This window comes from Plasmopara halstedii, assembly GCF_900000015.1.
Source record: "Plasmopara halstedii genome assembly, contig: Scaffold_672, whole genome shotgun sequence".
NCBI classification, from domain to species: domain Eukaryota; phylum Oomycota; class Peronosporomycetes; order Peronosporales; family Peronosporaceae; genus Plasmopara; species Plasmopara halstedii.
Window position 1 is genome coordinate 644,878 of NW_020187589.1, and position 13,010 is coordinate 657,887.

At 43.0% G+C, this 13,010-nt stretch overlaps 4 protein-coding genes across 4 annotated transcripts; 1 reads left to right on the forward strand and 3 right to left on the reverse strand.

Annotated features, from left to right (window-relative positions):
• Nucleotides 1-515: 515 nt before the first annotated feature.
• PHALS_13750 (uncharacterized protein) lies at nucleotides 516-1,337 on the forward strand (the record flags this gene model as incomplete). Its single annotated transcript, XM_024729562.1, has 1 exon — nucleotides 516-1,337. One exon carries the CDS (start codon nucleotides 516-518, stop codon nucleotides 1,335-1,337), a length of 822 nt encoding a protein of 273 aa, XP_024579927.1.
• A 912-nt stretch (nucleotides 1,338-2,249) lies between these two features.
• Nucleotides 2,250-3,107, reverse strand: PHALS_13751 (uncharacterized protein; the record flags this gene model as incomplete). Its single annotated transcript, XM_024729563.1, has 1 exon — nucleotides 2,250-3,107. The coding sequence occupies one exon, from the start codon at nucleotides 3,105-3,107 to the stop codon at nucleotides 2,250-2,252; it is 858 nt and encodes a 285-aa protein (XP_024579928.1).
• Nucleotides 3,108-9,309: 6,202 nt separating this feature from the next.
• On the reverse strand, nucleotides 9,310-10,155 carry PHALS_13752 (uncharacterized protein; the record flags this gene model as incomplete). The annotated part of the gene is made up of 1 exon (XM_024729564.1): nucleotides 9,310-10,155. The coding sequence occupies one exon, from the start codon at nucleotides 10,153-10,155 to the stop codon at nucleotides 9,310-9,312; it is 846 nt and encodes a 281-aa protein (XP_024579929.1).
• Nucleotides 10,156-10,384: 229 nt separating this feature from the next.
• Nucleotides 10,385-10,900, reverse strand: PHALS_13753 (RxLR-like protein; the record flags this gene model as incomplete). Its single annotated transcript, XM_024729565.1, has 1 exon — nucleotides 10,385-10,900. The coding sequence occupies one exon, from the start codon at nucleotides 10,898-10,900 to the stop codon at nucleotides 10,385-10,387; it is 516 nt and encodes a 171-aa protein (XP_024579930.1).
• Nucleotides 10,901-13,010: the final 2,110 nt, after the last annotated feature.

Here is a 13,010-nt window from a genome sequence, read left to right on the forward strand (position 1 = left end):
TAGAGTAATGTCTGGATGTCTTATCTTCAAATAAATTTGTGGCTCAGATGCTGTCAATTTATGGCGTGTGTATTTTTTTTTCTTACGGGAAGACTTTACAATGTACAAAGGATAATGTGGATAGGTTCAGAAAAAGACTGATATCAAGACTCAACAGCACGAATGAATTAACACTTTACGGACAACGATCACATTGCGTAATGTTTAACGACAATTGACATTCTCACAACAACACGAAAAGGAAGTAACAAACGAACATACGGCCCAACCCGTTGAGTATTTGTTTTAGCAACAAGGTCCTGATTAATTGTTTATACGTAAGACAATGAGCCTGTTCTATGTCGATGGAAAGGCTCATTGGCTGTTCCATTTTTGTGTTTAGAGTTTGCATGTCAGAACTATCGACTCGCCCTGCTTTTGCCTAGTAAAATGAACCAGCGATGCTGTTTGGTCTCGAGAACAGGTCATAAAACAATTTTCACAGCAACGCATAGCAGTTTCTCTTCCACATTACGATGGTTTTTCTTTCTGCAATCTTTGGTGCCGTGGCTCTCGCATCGTCTTATACTGTGGCCCATGCCCAGAAAACCGTTATGCCGCTTCCTTGGGACGGTCGTGGAGAAGGACTCGACGTCAAAACAATCACAAAGAAGTACCTGACTCACATCCTCACAATGCGTAATGATTCAAAACTAACGGTCGAAGATTACATCTCGATTGAACAAAAGGCTCGAGAACCTGCGTACAATGGTGACTCGGCGGTCATATCGATTTCAGTGGACGGAAAAGCACAGTTTAAAGATCAACATGACTTTCGTCGCACAGAACTAGTGCAATTTGTTGCCTCGAATCCAAAAGGTGTCACGTTCTTTCGTACGAGCTTTATGAAAAAAGAAGCATTTTTGAACCCGTACGCCTGGCAGCTTGTTTTTGACGAATTGCATGTTATTGAGCTTCGAGTGGATGCATCAGTCACTCCGGCAAAGCTCATTTTCTTGTGTGGTGGAACTTGGGACCCGAAATGGGAGACAACGTTTAAGCCGGGTACGTGGTACAACTTCGGCATTGCTGTCTCTGCCGGTGAAACGCCACAAAGCGTCAAGATTGAATTCTACGAGAGCGAGGGCAATGAAGAACTTGTTCTGAAAACAAAAGAGACCGCTGAAAAGCCTTACCCCAGTGATTTCGAGTTTCACATCGGACTGTTGACATTGAGTGACGACAAGTCTGCACCCAAAATGAACAAGGACCCTGATACCTTGATGTTCAATGGTGTTTCTGTCACGCCTGAGATTTCAACCGCCACTTCACTCAATGTCAATTTCCAACAGAATTGAAAACCTTATGTGCCCACGCTAGACTTCATCACTAGCATGAGACTTAATTGAGTCTTAGAAGATCGAGCACTTGTTCAAGTTATGGCTCACATTGTTTTTGCTTTAGCTCTCTATCGATGTTGATTTTTCGGACAGGGTCATGGATCTTGATCTGATTAAATAAATGTTTTGTTCTTTTAGCTGGCTTTGTCATTTTTGAATTGATTAAAGTGTCGTTTTCTAGAATAGAAAGGTCAGGTAAAAACTGGACTGTAAGACTTAACAATTCCCAACCGCTATTGTATCATTGTGCAGCGCGTTGGACTGCTACAATGTTCTTGAATGACAAGACCCATCTAATTAACTCATTAAAATTCACTGTCAAGAAATACATGAAGTTTATCCGAAAGCCATGAAAATGGAATCTGATCGATGCCATGAACATTATCATTAGCTCATCAGTAGTCAGCATTGACGACTTTTGTCTGAAACGCCAAAAGAAGGTAGAGAGAAAGCAGAGTCACGAAGTGAAGAAGGCACATATCGATTTAAAGCAAAGGTCACTAGTTGTTAGTAAGGCGTCTTTATCGCCAAGGTAGTAGCTGGATCAACTCTGTTTCATGCTGGTAATTGCAACGGAAGAGATGTCTTTGAGGCGAGATTTCTCATTTCTCATGTACTTAAAGCAATTTCATGTTGACCACAACATTGCCTTCGCTCCAGTCGCCGTCATGATTCAGATCACAAGGCACTTGGTTTACAGTTCAAACGTTTTTAACGAAGGTTCCAAAGATATGCATTGAAAAGTAAACATTTATTGAAAACGAGTAATGCTTTGACAAAGCGGAAGTAACTTAAAGTAGATGGACAGAGATATGAAAACGGAACTCGTTGAGGACTTACCATTAGCTCAAGCTCATCAAATATTCGCGCTTACGAACAAGAAAGACCCCCGGCCACAGCCGGAACGTCAGCCGTAACAGTCACACCGTTGTAGGACACAATGTCCTTTTTTGGGTTCATCTTTGGCTCGCTACCGTCATCCGACAAAGTCAACATACCAAAGTGGAATTCAAAGTCTTCCGGGAGGTCTTTGTCAAAAGTATGGGTTCTCTTGAGTTTGAGCTGTCTCTTACCCTTGCTCACGTAAAATTTAACTTCATGGCCCTTGCCCGACGACCCAGGCGATAGAGCGATGCCAAAGTTATACCACGTACCGGGTACAAACGTGGTGCTCCACTTTGGCTCCCAAGTGCCACCGCACAAATAGATGAGCTTTGGTGGAGAGACTGACGCATCCACACGCATCTCAAAAAAGTGCATTTCGTCGAAAACGAGCTGCCATTGGTACGGGTTTAAAAACGCTTCTTTCTTCATAAAGCTGGTGCGGAAGAACGTTGTACCCGTCGTATTAGCCGCGACAAATTGTACTAATTCCGAGCGACGGAAGTTCATTTGTGCTTTGAAGATTGCATTTTTGTCCACTCCAATATTTATGACGCCCGTGTCACCATTGTACGCAGGTTGACGTCCCTTTTGGTCAATTGTCACGTAATCTTTGACCGCTAATGAAGAGTCGTTTCGCATGGTGAAAATATGCGTTGCGTACTTCTCAGTGATCGTTTCAACGGTCAGGTCTTGCGCACGGCCATCAAATGGAAGTGGCATAACAGTTTTTGGGCTTCGACCAGCGAATAGCTCGAGATAAGAGCTAAAGCGCTCACGATTGTCGAGGAGACCATAATGTTTGGAGGTATGCGTCAATGAAGGTAAATTGTAGAATGACTTCATTGCTCTTGCCGTTGAAGCCGACACCTTCTAGCACGATCTACGGCGAGTATATCGACGAGATCATCTGCGGGTTTTTAGGCCAGAGAGATTAGACACTCATTCTTCTGTTTAGTTCTTAAGTATATGTTAATCAGAAGAAGTGCAAAACGTATGGATCTAGTAAAGGAGGGTCAGATTGTGCAGTTGCAAGATACTCACTCGTTTAGTGTTTTTATGAGGACACTTCTCATTGATATACATATCTCTTTTCTTTGTAGCATGGTTAGATATCTTGAAATAGAGTAAGAGTATAATTAAACAAATGGTGGACAAAAGAGTTAGCTAACGGAGGGTCGAAACAACTGACCGTTGCTCGAGAGAGCATAAACCTTTTTTGCATGAAAAATATCGTGGGCAACAAAAAAACGTTCTACAGCTCTGTAAATCCAACGCTCGGTTGTGTAATAAGCAGATATGTCGCTATAATTTGACAAAAAATAATAAACAGTGACGCTAGAGCAAAGAGCGATCTCAGACGCATACGAACAGCTATAGTAAATGTTCCGAAAGTTTGACTTTAAGCTTGCATTCGTTTTATCTATGAAGGTTTCGAGTATGTAGCCTATTTGATTAGTTTACAGGGCTATCAGAATTTACTATTCACATAGGGACCGTATTGATCAGCCCGTTTAAGATGAAAGAAAGCTCATCGTATCATTTGTGAGGAGAATTTCAAAGTTTAAATAAATCTGCGCGAAAATTGACAGTAACTGTGTTATGAGATACATACCGTAATATGGTGCATCTACACCCTCCATTTATAGCGAGAGTAAAATACCATTTAATACAATTTTGAAGTATAATGTAAAGCAGTCAGGTGTATGGAGGAGATGGGGGAATGGAAGCCCGACCCTTCGTACCTCTCTGCCAAGTGCGAAGTGGCACGCAAGGTGCAGATGGTTGTGTTACCGCGAATGAAACATATGCGGTTACCGCAGGACTGCTCAGCAGCTAGAAGGTCTCTCTCTCTTCTTCAGCATGGCTCAGGTCATCACGAAAGATGGATTATGTGGCACACATGGGCTGTTAGTCACAGGTTACGCATAGTACACGGGCTCCCCGTTGCATTTGCTGTGCACATCGCACAATATAAAAATTTCACACAAGAGTCTACATTATTAATTTGGTGGCTCACTTGGTGTAATTTTGAATATTCATCATCATGAAATATTGGTTAAAAGGATTAAATTTTTAGCGGCTCACAGTTCGGTTATCTGTAGAAGCAGAAAAGCGCACGAAAGCAACCTCCGAAAGTCAAAGATTTTCTGACCTCGTTGCGTATGCTAACGCGGACTCCAAAAGTCAAAGATTTCTTTGTGCAAAGTGCACATAACCCCGTAGCATAGTGCCGCTATCACCTGTGTCTTGATTGTATAGCATGCAATGTGATCATCAATTTGCCATAATGGACAGGTCCGAGCATTTTACGTAAACTCGATTGTTGGAATGCAAATACCAGGGCGCAATCAGTCATGCTACTTGCCCCTCGTTTTAATCAAACAATATCCTCTCTTCTACCCTCCGGTCGTGCTTCTCATCATGCTATTTATCTGACTTGGTTATTTGTGAGCTTCCGTGTGCATTCCAACCACTCTACTCGCTCCTCTGCAATATCCGCCTGGAACTTTTAAGAATTAAATATTTATTGTCTGCACACCGGATGAGTCACAGCGAGAATTTGTCGACGGCACATAAAACTATTACTGAGACATTGGTTCGGCACCGATACCGCTAGCATCAAGCAAAATATTTATTCGTTTCGTTCCGATCAGCAAAACCGCTTGCTGACCTACCGCTGACACGAACTTGGACCTTAACACTCTGTGTGGTAGTCAACCTGCGAAATGGACTTGATCGTTTTAGACGAGTACCGAGGAAGACTAGCAAAAATGTCTTATCTTCGCATTGCTAAACTACTTACTCTTCTGTATTTTCCTATCGTGCGATTTTGCGTGCCCATTTTCGATTTCTGCCGCTTACTAAGTTGTGAGCATCCGTGTGTCCCACCCATTTTTTCACCTCTTCTGTGATATCCGTCGTTACAGTAAATCATTTAGTGTTTATTAACTGATACCCAACATTCGTATGTTGATAATGAGCTGGAATTTGCCGCGAGGAGGTCGTGGCATTTCCTCCTTTAGGGAATGGGCAAGGAGTACACAACTCATGCATACGAGTGGAGCCGTAAGCGGTTTCTTATTTCCCTCCTTTCCATTGAGCGACTCTGCCATACGTATCTAATAGATGACAAAAGCTACAAGGAAGGACGTGGAAAGTCAATGCGCCTTCATGATCGGAGAATAGCTTCAAGATCGCCGGCGTATATAGCTACGCCACTCCAGCAGCTCGCTGAGCCATGTGGGTACGCGATGGAGGGGGCTCTCAATGCGGATCAGGCTTGCAGAAACCTTCACAGCAAGGTGCAAGTGAAAAATATAAGCAGTATGCGCGGTTGTTGCTCATTGCGCTTTCACTTTCGTGCAATATCTTGGTTAAATAAGTATCAGCCTCTGTGTGGTCTGATGCATATAAGCAACTCGAGTGTATGTCTCGACCGGCGGATACTATTTAGTAGTCGCCGATATTATCAGTTTGGACAGGCCGATCGCATATAAAAGGTTTTCAATGGAAAAATTAAGTAAATCATCCAGTGAAGAGCTCAATTAGCACATAAAAGTTACTGAAATCTAATAATGTTAATCCAGTAAAATATTTGGTACGATATTCTAGACAGGCTTAGGGTTAGCACAACGAATTAAGAACCTTAGATCCATTCACTTTGTATTTTGCCAACAAACAAAGCTTACCTCTTCGATAGTTTATCAGCCACAGCTCCGCCTTCTCTGACTCCGATTTCAACTGCGCGCTCGCAATGGAAACCTTCATCACCAATTACACCAACAAGTTCGACGGAACGAACTTCGATACGTGGAAGTTCAGGGTGCAGATGGTGTTGGAGGAGCGCGATTTGTGGATAATGGTGAACGGGAGATGAAGCTTGAGCTCCTGACCACAGCTCTGGATCAGGTAACATCAAGCGCAAGTATTGCAAGGCGATAGCGATCGTCTATCTTGCGATGAAGACTCACAGCTGCTGTTAGCTCATTCGGAAAGTGGCGCGCATGATGCATTGTCGCGGCCAGAAGGACACTCCGAGGAGAAGAGCCTAGCAAACAGGCTCTTCCTTCGTCGTCGCTTCCTTACGGCCAAAATAAAGGAGGGTGAGGATGTGCTGGAGCAGATCAACAAGAATAAGCAAAGCAGCTCGACGCAGTAGGCGCTCCGGTCAGTGAGGACGATCTGGTGATTTTGCTTCTCGCGATTCATACATATTTCTGATCACGGCATTGGTACACGAGTCGACCCACTGTCTTGGGACCTCGTGACAATTCGGATATTAAAGGAAGAGTTGAAGCGTAATAAGCAAATCGGCGGCAAGGAGCCGCGCACGGACAAGGCCAAGTATTTATGACGTCGGACAACGGGAATCGTAAAGAGCGATAGGTGCAGCAAAGGCCAACAGCACTCGTCACTGCGGCGAACATGGGCATTGGATCGCCAAATGTCCTGTGCGAATTCGCAAAAATGCGACCGCAGCGTGCTAATGTTGCGCAGAGTAGGGCTTATTTTGGCGACTATCTATTCTCAATTGGAAGTGTGGAGTGTAATGATAAGTCGAGCTGCGTGTGGCTGGTCGTCTCAGGTGCAACACAGCACATGACGTACTCGAAAGCGTACATGAAGAGCTACAAGACGATTTTCTTGCTCAACGCACATCTTGCAGACGATGGCGTGGTACAAGTGGTGAAAACGCTTGATATTGGTATGTCGATGACAGCATCACGTCGAAGGAAGCAGGATGTGTTAGCATCCGTTTGGCATACCCCAAAGCTTTCTCGTAACTTGTTTTTCGTTGGCCCAGGGATGGGTGTTTTGTCAAAGCAGAAGCGCTCGTTGGAAGCTTGGGGTGCGAGATGGCAAAGGATTGTTCAAGCTGTGTATGAAGCCAATCTTTGTGAACGAGGCTAATGTGACAAGTTCGTTGGAGTGCCATGGGGACACCACAGAGTATTTCTGGCACCTTCGGCTTGGCCAGGTGGTTTATCTACGATTCTTACAGAAAAATATGGCCATGGCATAAACCTGGTATCAATTTACCAGTGGGAGCTATGTGACTATTATGCACTAGGAGACTCAGGCTGCCCATGGCCATGTTTGAAGGGGATTTCTAGCACGATGATACCATATCAACGGTACCGTGTTGGTTGCCTGATGTACTTCATGGTTGGCACTCGCCGAATCTCGCTGCTGGAGTTAGAGTCCTCATCCAGCTAGCGGCGGTCCTATGTCCTACACACTGGCAAGCACTATAGCGCGTGCATTCAAGGCACAAGGACGCACGGGATCACGATTCAAAAAGGAGCTAAAGAAAATTTATTATGCTACTCTATTGTTAATTGGGCTGGGGGTGTAAAGACTCGACGGAGTACAAGGGATACGCGTTTATAATAAACAATGGATGCATCGGTGAGATACGCAAGTAACAAGGCACGTGTTGCTATCATCGACTGAAGCAGAATACATGGCGCTGCGGAAGCTGTTCAAGAATCGATATACTCCTGTGCGATCTCGGCGAAATGATGGACGACGATCATGTCAAGGCCTTTGACTACAATTAAGATTCCATTGCGCAGACCAAAATTTCAAGTATCACAAGAGCACCAAGCCCATTAACATCCGCTATCACTTGTGCACGAGAAGGCCGAAACGGGCAAAATTATATTGCAGTACTGCCCGACAAAGGATAAGAAAGCAAATTGGATGACAAAAGTCAATCCCCGCAGTGCAGTTCAAAACTCTTTACAAGCTAGGTATCATGCCATCACGCCAAGTCGAGTTGAGTGGGAATGTTGCCAATCAGCACCTCGAGCATATGTCTCGACCGGCAGTTATTAGCCAGTGGTCACCGCTTTACCAGGGAGCGCACAAGCTGTGGTTTTGTACACCAGCCAAGTATTCAGGAAGATATCAAGTGATGTATCCAGTGAATTGCAAACGGAAACATATAAGGTACAATAAGATATCCATAAGAATATTTGGTTAGACATTCTGGACAGGCTTATAGGTAGCACAGCGGACTAAGAGCCTAAAATATATTCACTTTAAATTTTGCCAACAAACACAAATTTGCCTATTTTATATGGTTCACACCTTGACGGCATGCTGTATGATGGAGTTTGTACACATTACGCTGGTACTAATGAGGATGAACGGTGCATCATACCTCTTGACATATAAAGTGGAGCTCCCTCTATATTTTTTTGAGGTTAAAGGTTGAGTTGATTACTAATGGTGCAGCGGGGCTGCCGTGGCTCTTTCGCTTAAAGAAAGCTTGATCTAAGGTCGGTGGCCTTCGTTCTATACTTAGAGCCAGTACGAGTGTAGCGGATCGCTATCCACTCCAAGAATAATTACAATCTTCACCCAAGGCTAAATAACTCTTTCTTTCAAAACGTGAACTGCATTTTCTCGGTTTGATTTGCCGCAAAACCGCCTACTTTTATACCTATAGGTTCTCCTAATTGTATAGTAAAACCTATTGAAATGTACAGTCCAGCCTTCTTGTTTAAGTGTGACATACCATTGTGTGAACACACCATCTTGTGTAACTCACACCGTTCATTGGAGAGCAGGAGACAATGTCCAACAAATGTCTCATTTATGAAGAATTCCGCGTAGATTCGTCAGCTCTGGTGCACATTGTGTCGCTAATGAAGCATCAAAGTTTGCAAAAATGGCAGTTGTAGAACAGGAGACTTAGATCTCGATATTTTTACAATGTGAGCTTATGAAATTGTATCATCAAGTTACGAGTAGTAAACATGTTATAGAAAGAATGAAGCTGAGTAGAACAATCTTGCATTTGTAATAGGATTACGTACAAGACAAATTTGTTTGGTTCCTATGGGTATCGGACCAGGAACCGTTTCGTCAAAACGGATAAAATAGTGAAAATCCTAGCATCATCTCCAAGACCGGTCCGCTGTTAAAGCGACACCGGCGATTACTCGCCCGACACTATAAAGGAATAGCTAATATCTAGAAAATCGACTATGTACAATCAGAGCGTAATGTTTGTCATTTCGATGTCTAATACATTAGCTTAATTATCCTGATATTCAAGCCATTCCGAAACTTTGTTGAACGCGTTGTTTGTGCGACCGTCAAGCTGTACACCAAATCTTTGTAAGGCGTTGTTTATATGCTGTCTCAAGATGACTTGAGATTCTACGTCATACATGTCGAGAACCGTGTCTATCACAAACCCTGGTCCCTCGTCTTTCTTTTGCACGAATCGTAACCAAAACGAGATCGCTTTCTCGGAGTTATTGTCATCGGCGTTGTGAGTGACAAGATCGAGAACACTTTTTGCGGAGTCTTTTATGTTTTCGATCACCATATCTTCAACTTGAGAAAGACGAACTGATGCGCTAGAGGGTTTCCTTTTCATAAAAAGCAGTCGAAGTAGTTCATCTCGATTCAAATGCTTTGTCAGAAACGAATATAACATCTTTACTGAATTCGACTCATGGCTGAAGGACATATGTTCAATCCACATTTCAAGATAAAGCCTCTTTTCGAGAAGCTTTTCTCCCTTAAGATTTCTGATGCCACAAAATTCAAGTGCTTCATCATCGCTGAGCCCACGATCTCTCCATCGCGAAAGCAGTTCCCGCTTCACCTGATCAGCGAAATTGCTCAAGATGTTACCACTATCACTTGCTTCAATAATGTCACCGACAACTAAGTGAGTACTGTCTCTGTATCTCAGCATCCCCTTCAGCAACTCCGATTGCCACCCTTTTGGACCCAATCCGACGAGTTCAATCCATATCCTGACAGAAGGAGACATAAGAATGTTGCTCCGATCGCTCATCGGAAAAACTTTCGTAAAAATTTCTGATGAACTGAGGTGAGACCACTTTTCCTTCAGTGTTTGCACCATCATTCTAGCGACTGATGGTAGCTGATCAACTTCCAGTGGTAATACATTTGCAATCGAGCTGACGACTATTCTTTCATTGCACCAACGTGTTCAGCAACACATGATACGGGTTCTTCTTCCTCTTCGTTCTGGAAACGAAGGTGATGAAATAATCAAACAATGGATTGTTCCAGTCGATATCCGGTTTGTCCAGTTCCAAAAGCGAAAGTACTTCTTCGGGTGTTTTGCCCTTTCACTCGGCCATCTGGATGCTCTCAAACTTTCTGGCGATCTCGCTGCTGTCCTTTGACTCTTGAATGAGTTTCGCTAGCTTCCTAGCGTCATATACGCTTGCAAACTTCGTGTACAATACCCGATAACCCACGTCAGAATTCTTGAACATTTTGCGAACTGTGTGTGCTAATTCCGTGAATCTCGGGAGCAAAAAGAAATTTGAGTCTCGCTGGGTAAAGTCGTAGCTGTCAAAATGACTTTCAGCAGCTTTGACCTTTTTCTCTGTGAAAATCCCCGGCAGCAACTTTTCCCCTATGGATGTAAGTTCAGACATCAAACCTCTCTCTTCACTAAGTTGACTAGTTGTGTTCACCAAAGTCCCTCCGGGTACCATTCGAATATTCTGGTCGTGAAAATTCGTTGAATTGAGTGTTGGTGCCGCCTTCATTGTAGTACTGGAACAAGTCAGTAAAGCGATACCAATCTGCAAGACGAGATGGAAGCGAAATCGTGTAAATCTTGGCTGGGTAATCATCACTTTACAACTAGATTGAGAATGAGAATGGGATAGGCATCAGGAGAACGATTGTGTGCACTTTAGTACGTCATGTTATGTATACATTAACATCCGTTTATCAACATCAATATTCGGATGAATTAAAGAAGCTAAAGCCAGCAAAACGCAATCCATTGCCCATCATACAGATTTCAAAGAAAAAAAGCGTCTACGTATCACATCTAATTTGTCTGATCACTTGATATAATACACTAAAGATGTTAATCGAATTACATGCGGAGGTCCTTATGAGACCGATCCCCACTACTCTCTGCATCGCATGTTATGAAGCCACATATGAAACAGAACAGAAGTTTGCTCGATTGAGCACATCAATTTTACTATTTGAGTGTATAACATGTGGAAACGTGCAGTAATTAAATACATAGAGTTCATCAAAAGAGTTTCTCACCATCTGCATCCCAACGCGAAGCATACATCATTAAGATGGAACCCTGAACAACTGCTGCAGTTATGTGAACTGTCTCAACAATGCATTTGATACAATAACAAGGAAAGATCGCAATCAGCGCGGTAATCGTATGAGAAAGTCGTATCGCGAACTCGTTTTGCTTTTTCTGTCAACATAAGTCAGATTTGAAGACATCACGACTGTCTGTCATTTTTAGTAGCTCTGATTAAACAAATGATGATAACTTGGCTCTATTATATAGACTCACTTAGAATAATAGCGCACTCTCGTTTTTAGAACAATCAAGTACCTCTGTAGACCTTTCAGATCGATTTAGATCTATTCAGCATATGCAGGTAAGACACAACAGTTGCAAATGAGCAGACTTCCTCTAGCCAGTAAAGCACTGTATCAGCATTGAAGGCTAAGTTTTCTCACTGCCAAGAACTTACGTCAGAAGACATTCGTTCAAGTTACTAGGGCTAACGAGTACATGCAAAATAGGTATTGTAGTGCTATCTTAACCTTCTAAATTTTTAGACCTCCCATATGTTTTCTTAATTGCATGGATGTGGTCATTTGGCTCCGCATCCGAATGCTTGCCCTTGATACGCTAGTAATCATAGAACGTCAGTCGCGTCTGTCCAATGCATTCAGTGTAATCATGAGATAGATGTGCTGAGAGTAGGAAAGCAAAAGCTACACATCAAATTTTACCAAACCTGATACAAAGGGTCAGCAATTAAGCTCGATGACCAACAGATTTTAAAGCTTTCGTCATAGTGTAAACAACTATCCCGCAATATGGTCGAAACAATCGAAAGACACAACAATTGAATGCACATAGCCAGAAGAAACTGGTAGATGCGCTGAGAGAAGCAGCAACGAAGTGTAGAGCTGCCTCCGTATCTGACATGAAAACGTTGAAGGACCGAAGCTCGCCTAGGTGAGAATTTGGCCAACGCTTTTCATATATTATCGAGCGTCTTTAAGTTTTGCTCTGTCATAGGCGCCAGCCACTCCAAATTCTCGGAATGCATATGGTCTATTAGAAAGTTCGCGTAGGATAAAGCATTTCATACTAAAGGTATGTGCTAACGGAATTGTAGAGGCGGTTCACAGTTGTTCTTGCCAGACCATAAGGTGATCATACACTAGCACGCCTATGAACAGAAGAGTACTTTGCATCTAGTTATGTGTATTTGTCAGCACATATATCTTTTTTTGCAAAGCCCAGAGCTACCAAGGGATGTTGATGAGCTTCACATCATGCGGTATTTACGTTTTCATAATCTAATATAGTGAATCAGGTATATCAAGTATTATGTCAAATTTTGTCAAGTGACTAAGTATTTTTTTGCTTTTGTGAATTATCACTTGACAAAATTTCGGTTCTGCTCCTTGATGGAGCAGAACCGAGGCGCCGACACACAAATTAAATGCTTTAATCATGCGAATCAAACGGGTCAACGCTTCTCCTGTGTAAGATGCACGACATAACTGCTGTGGTAGCACTTAATCGTCGTTTCGACGACCAATCCTCTTAGATTAAAAATAAAGCACGAGTTGCCCAACTACCTGTCCTCGAGACGGCCGTACAAGCATGATAAGCTCATAGTTATGATTATCCTCGACGGCATTAGGGTAATGGCGGCCCGACGGCCAGAAGCAACAAGT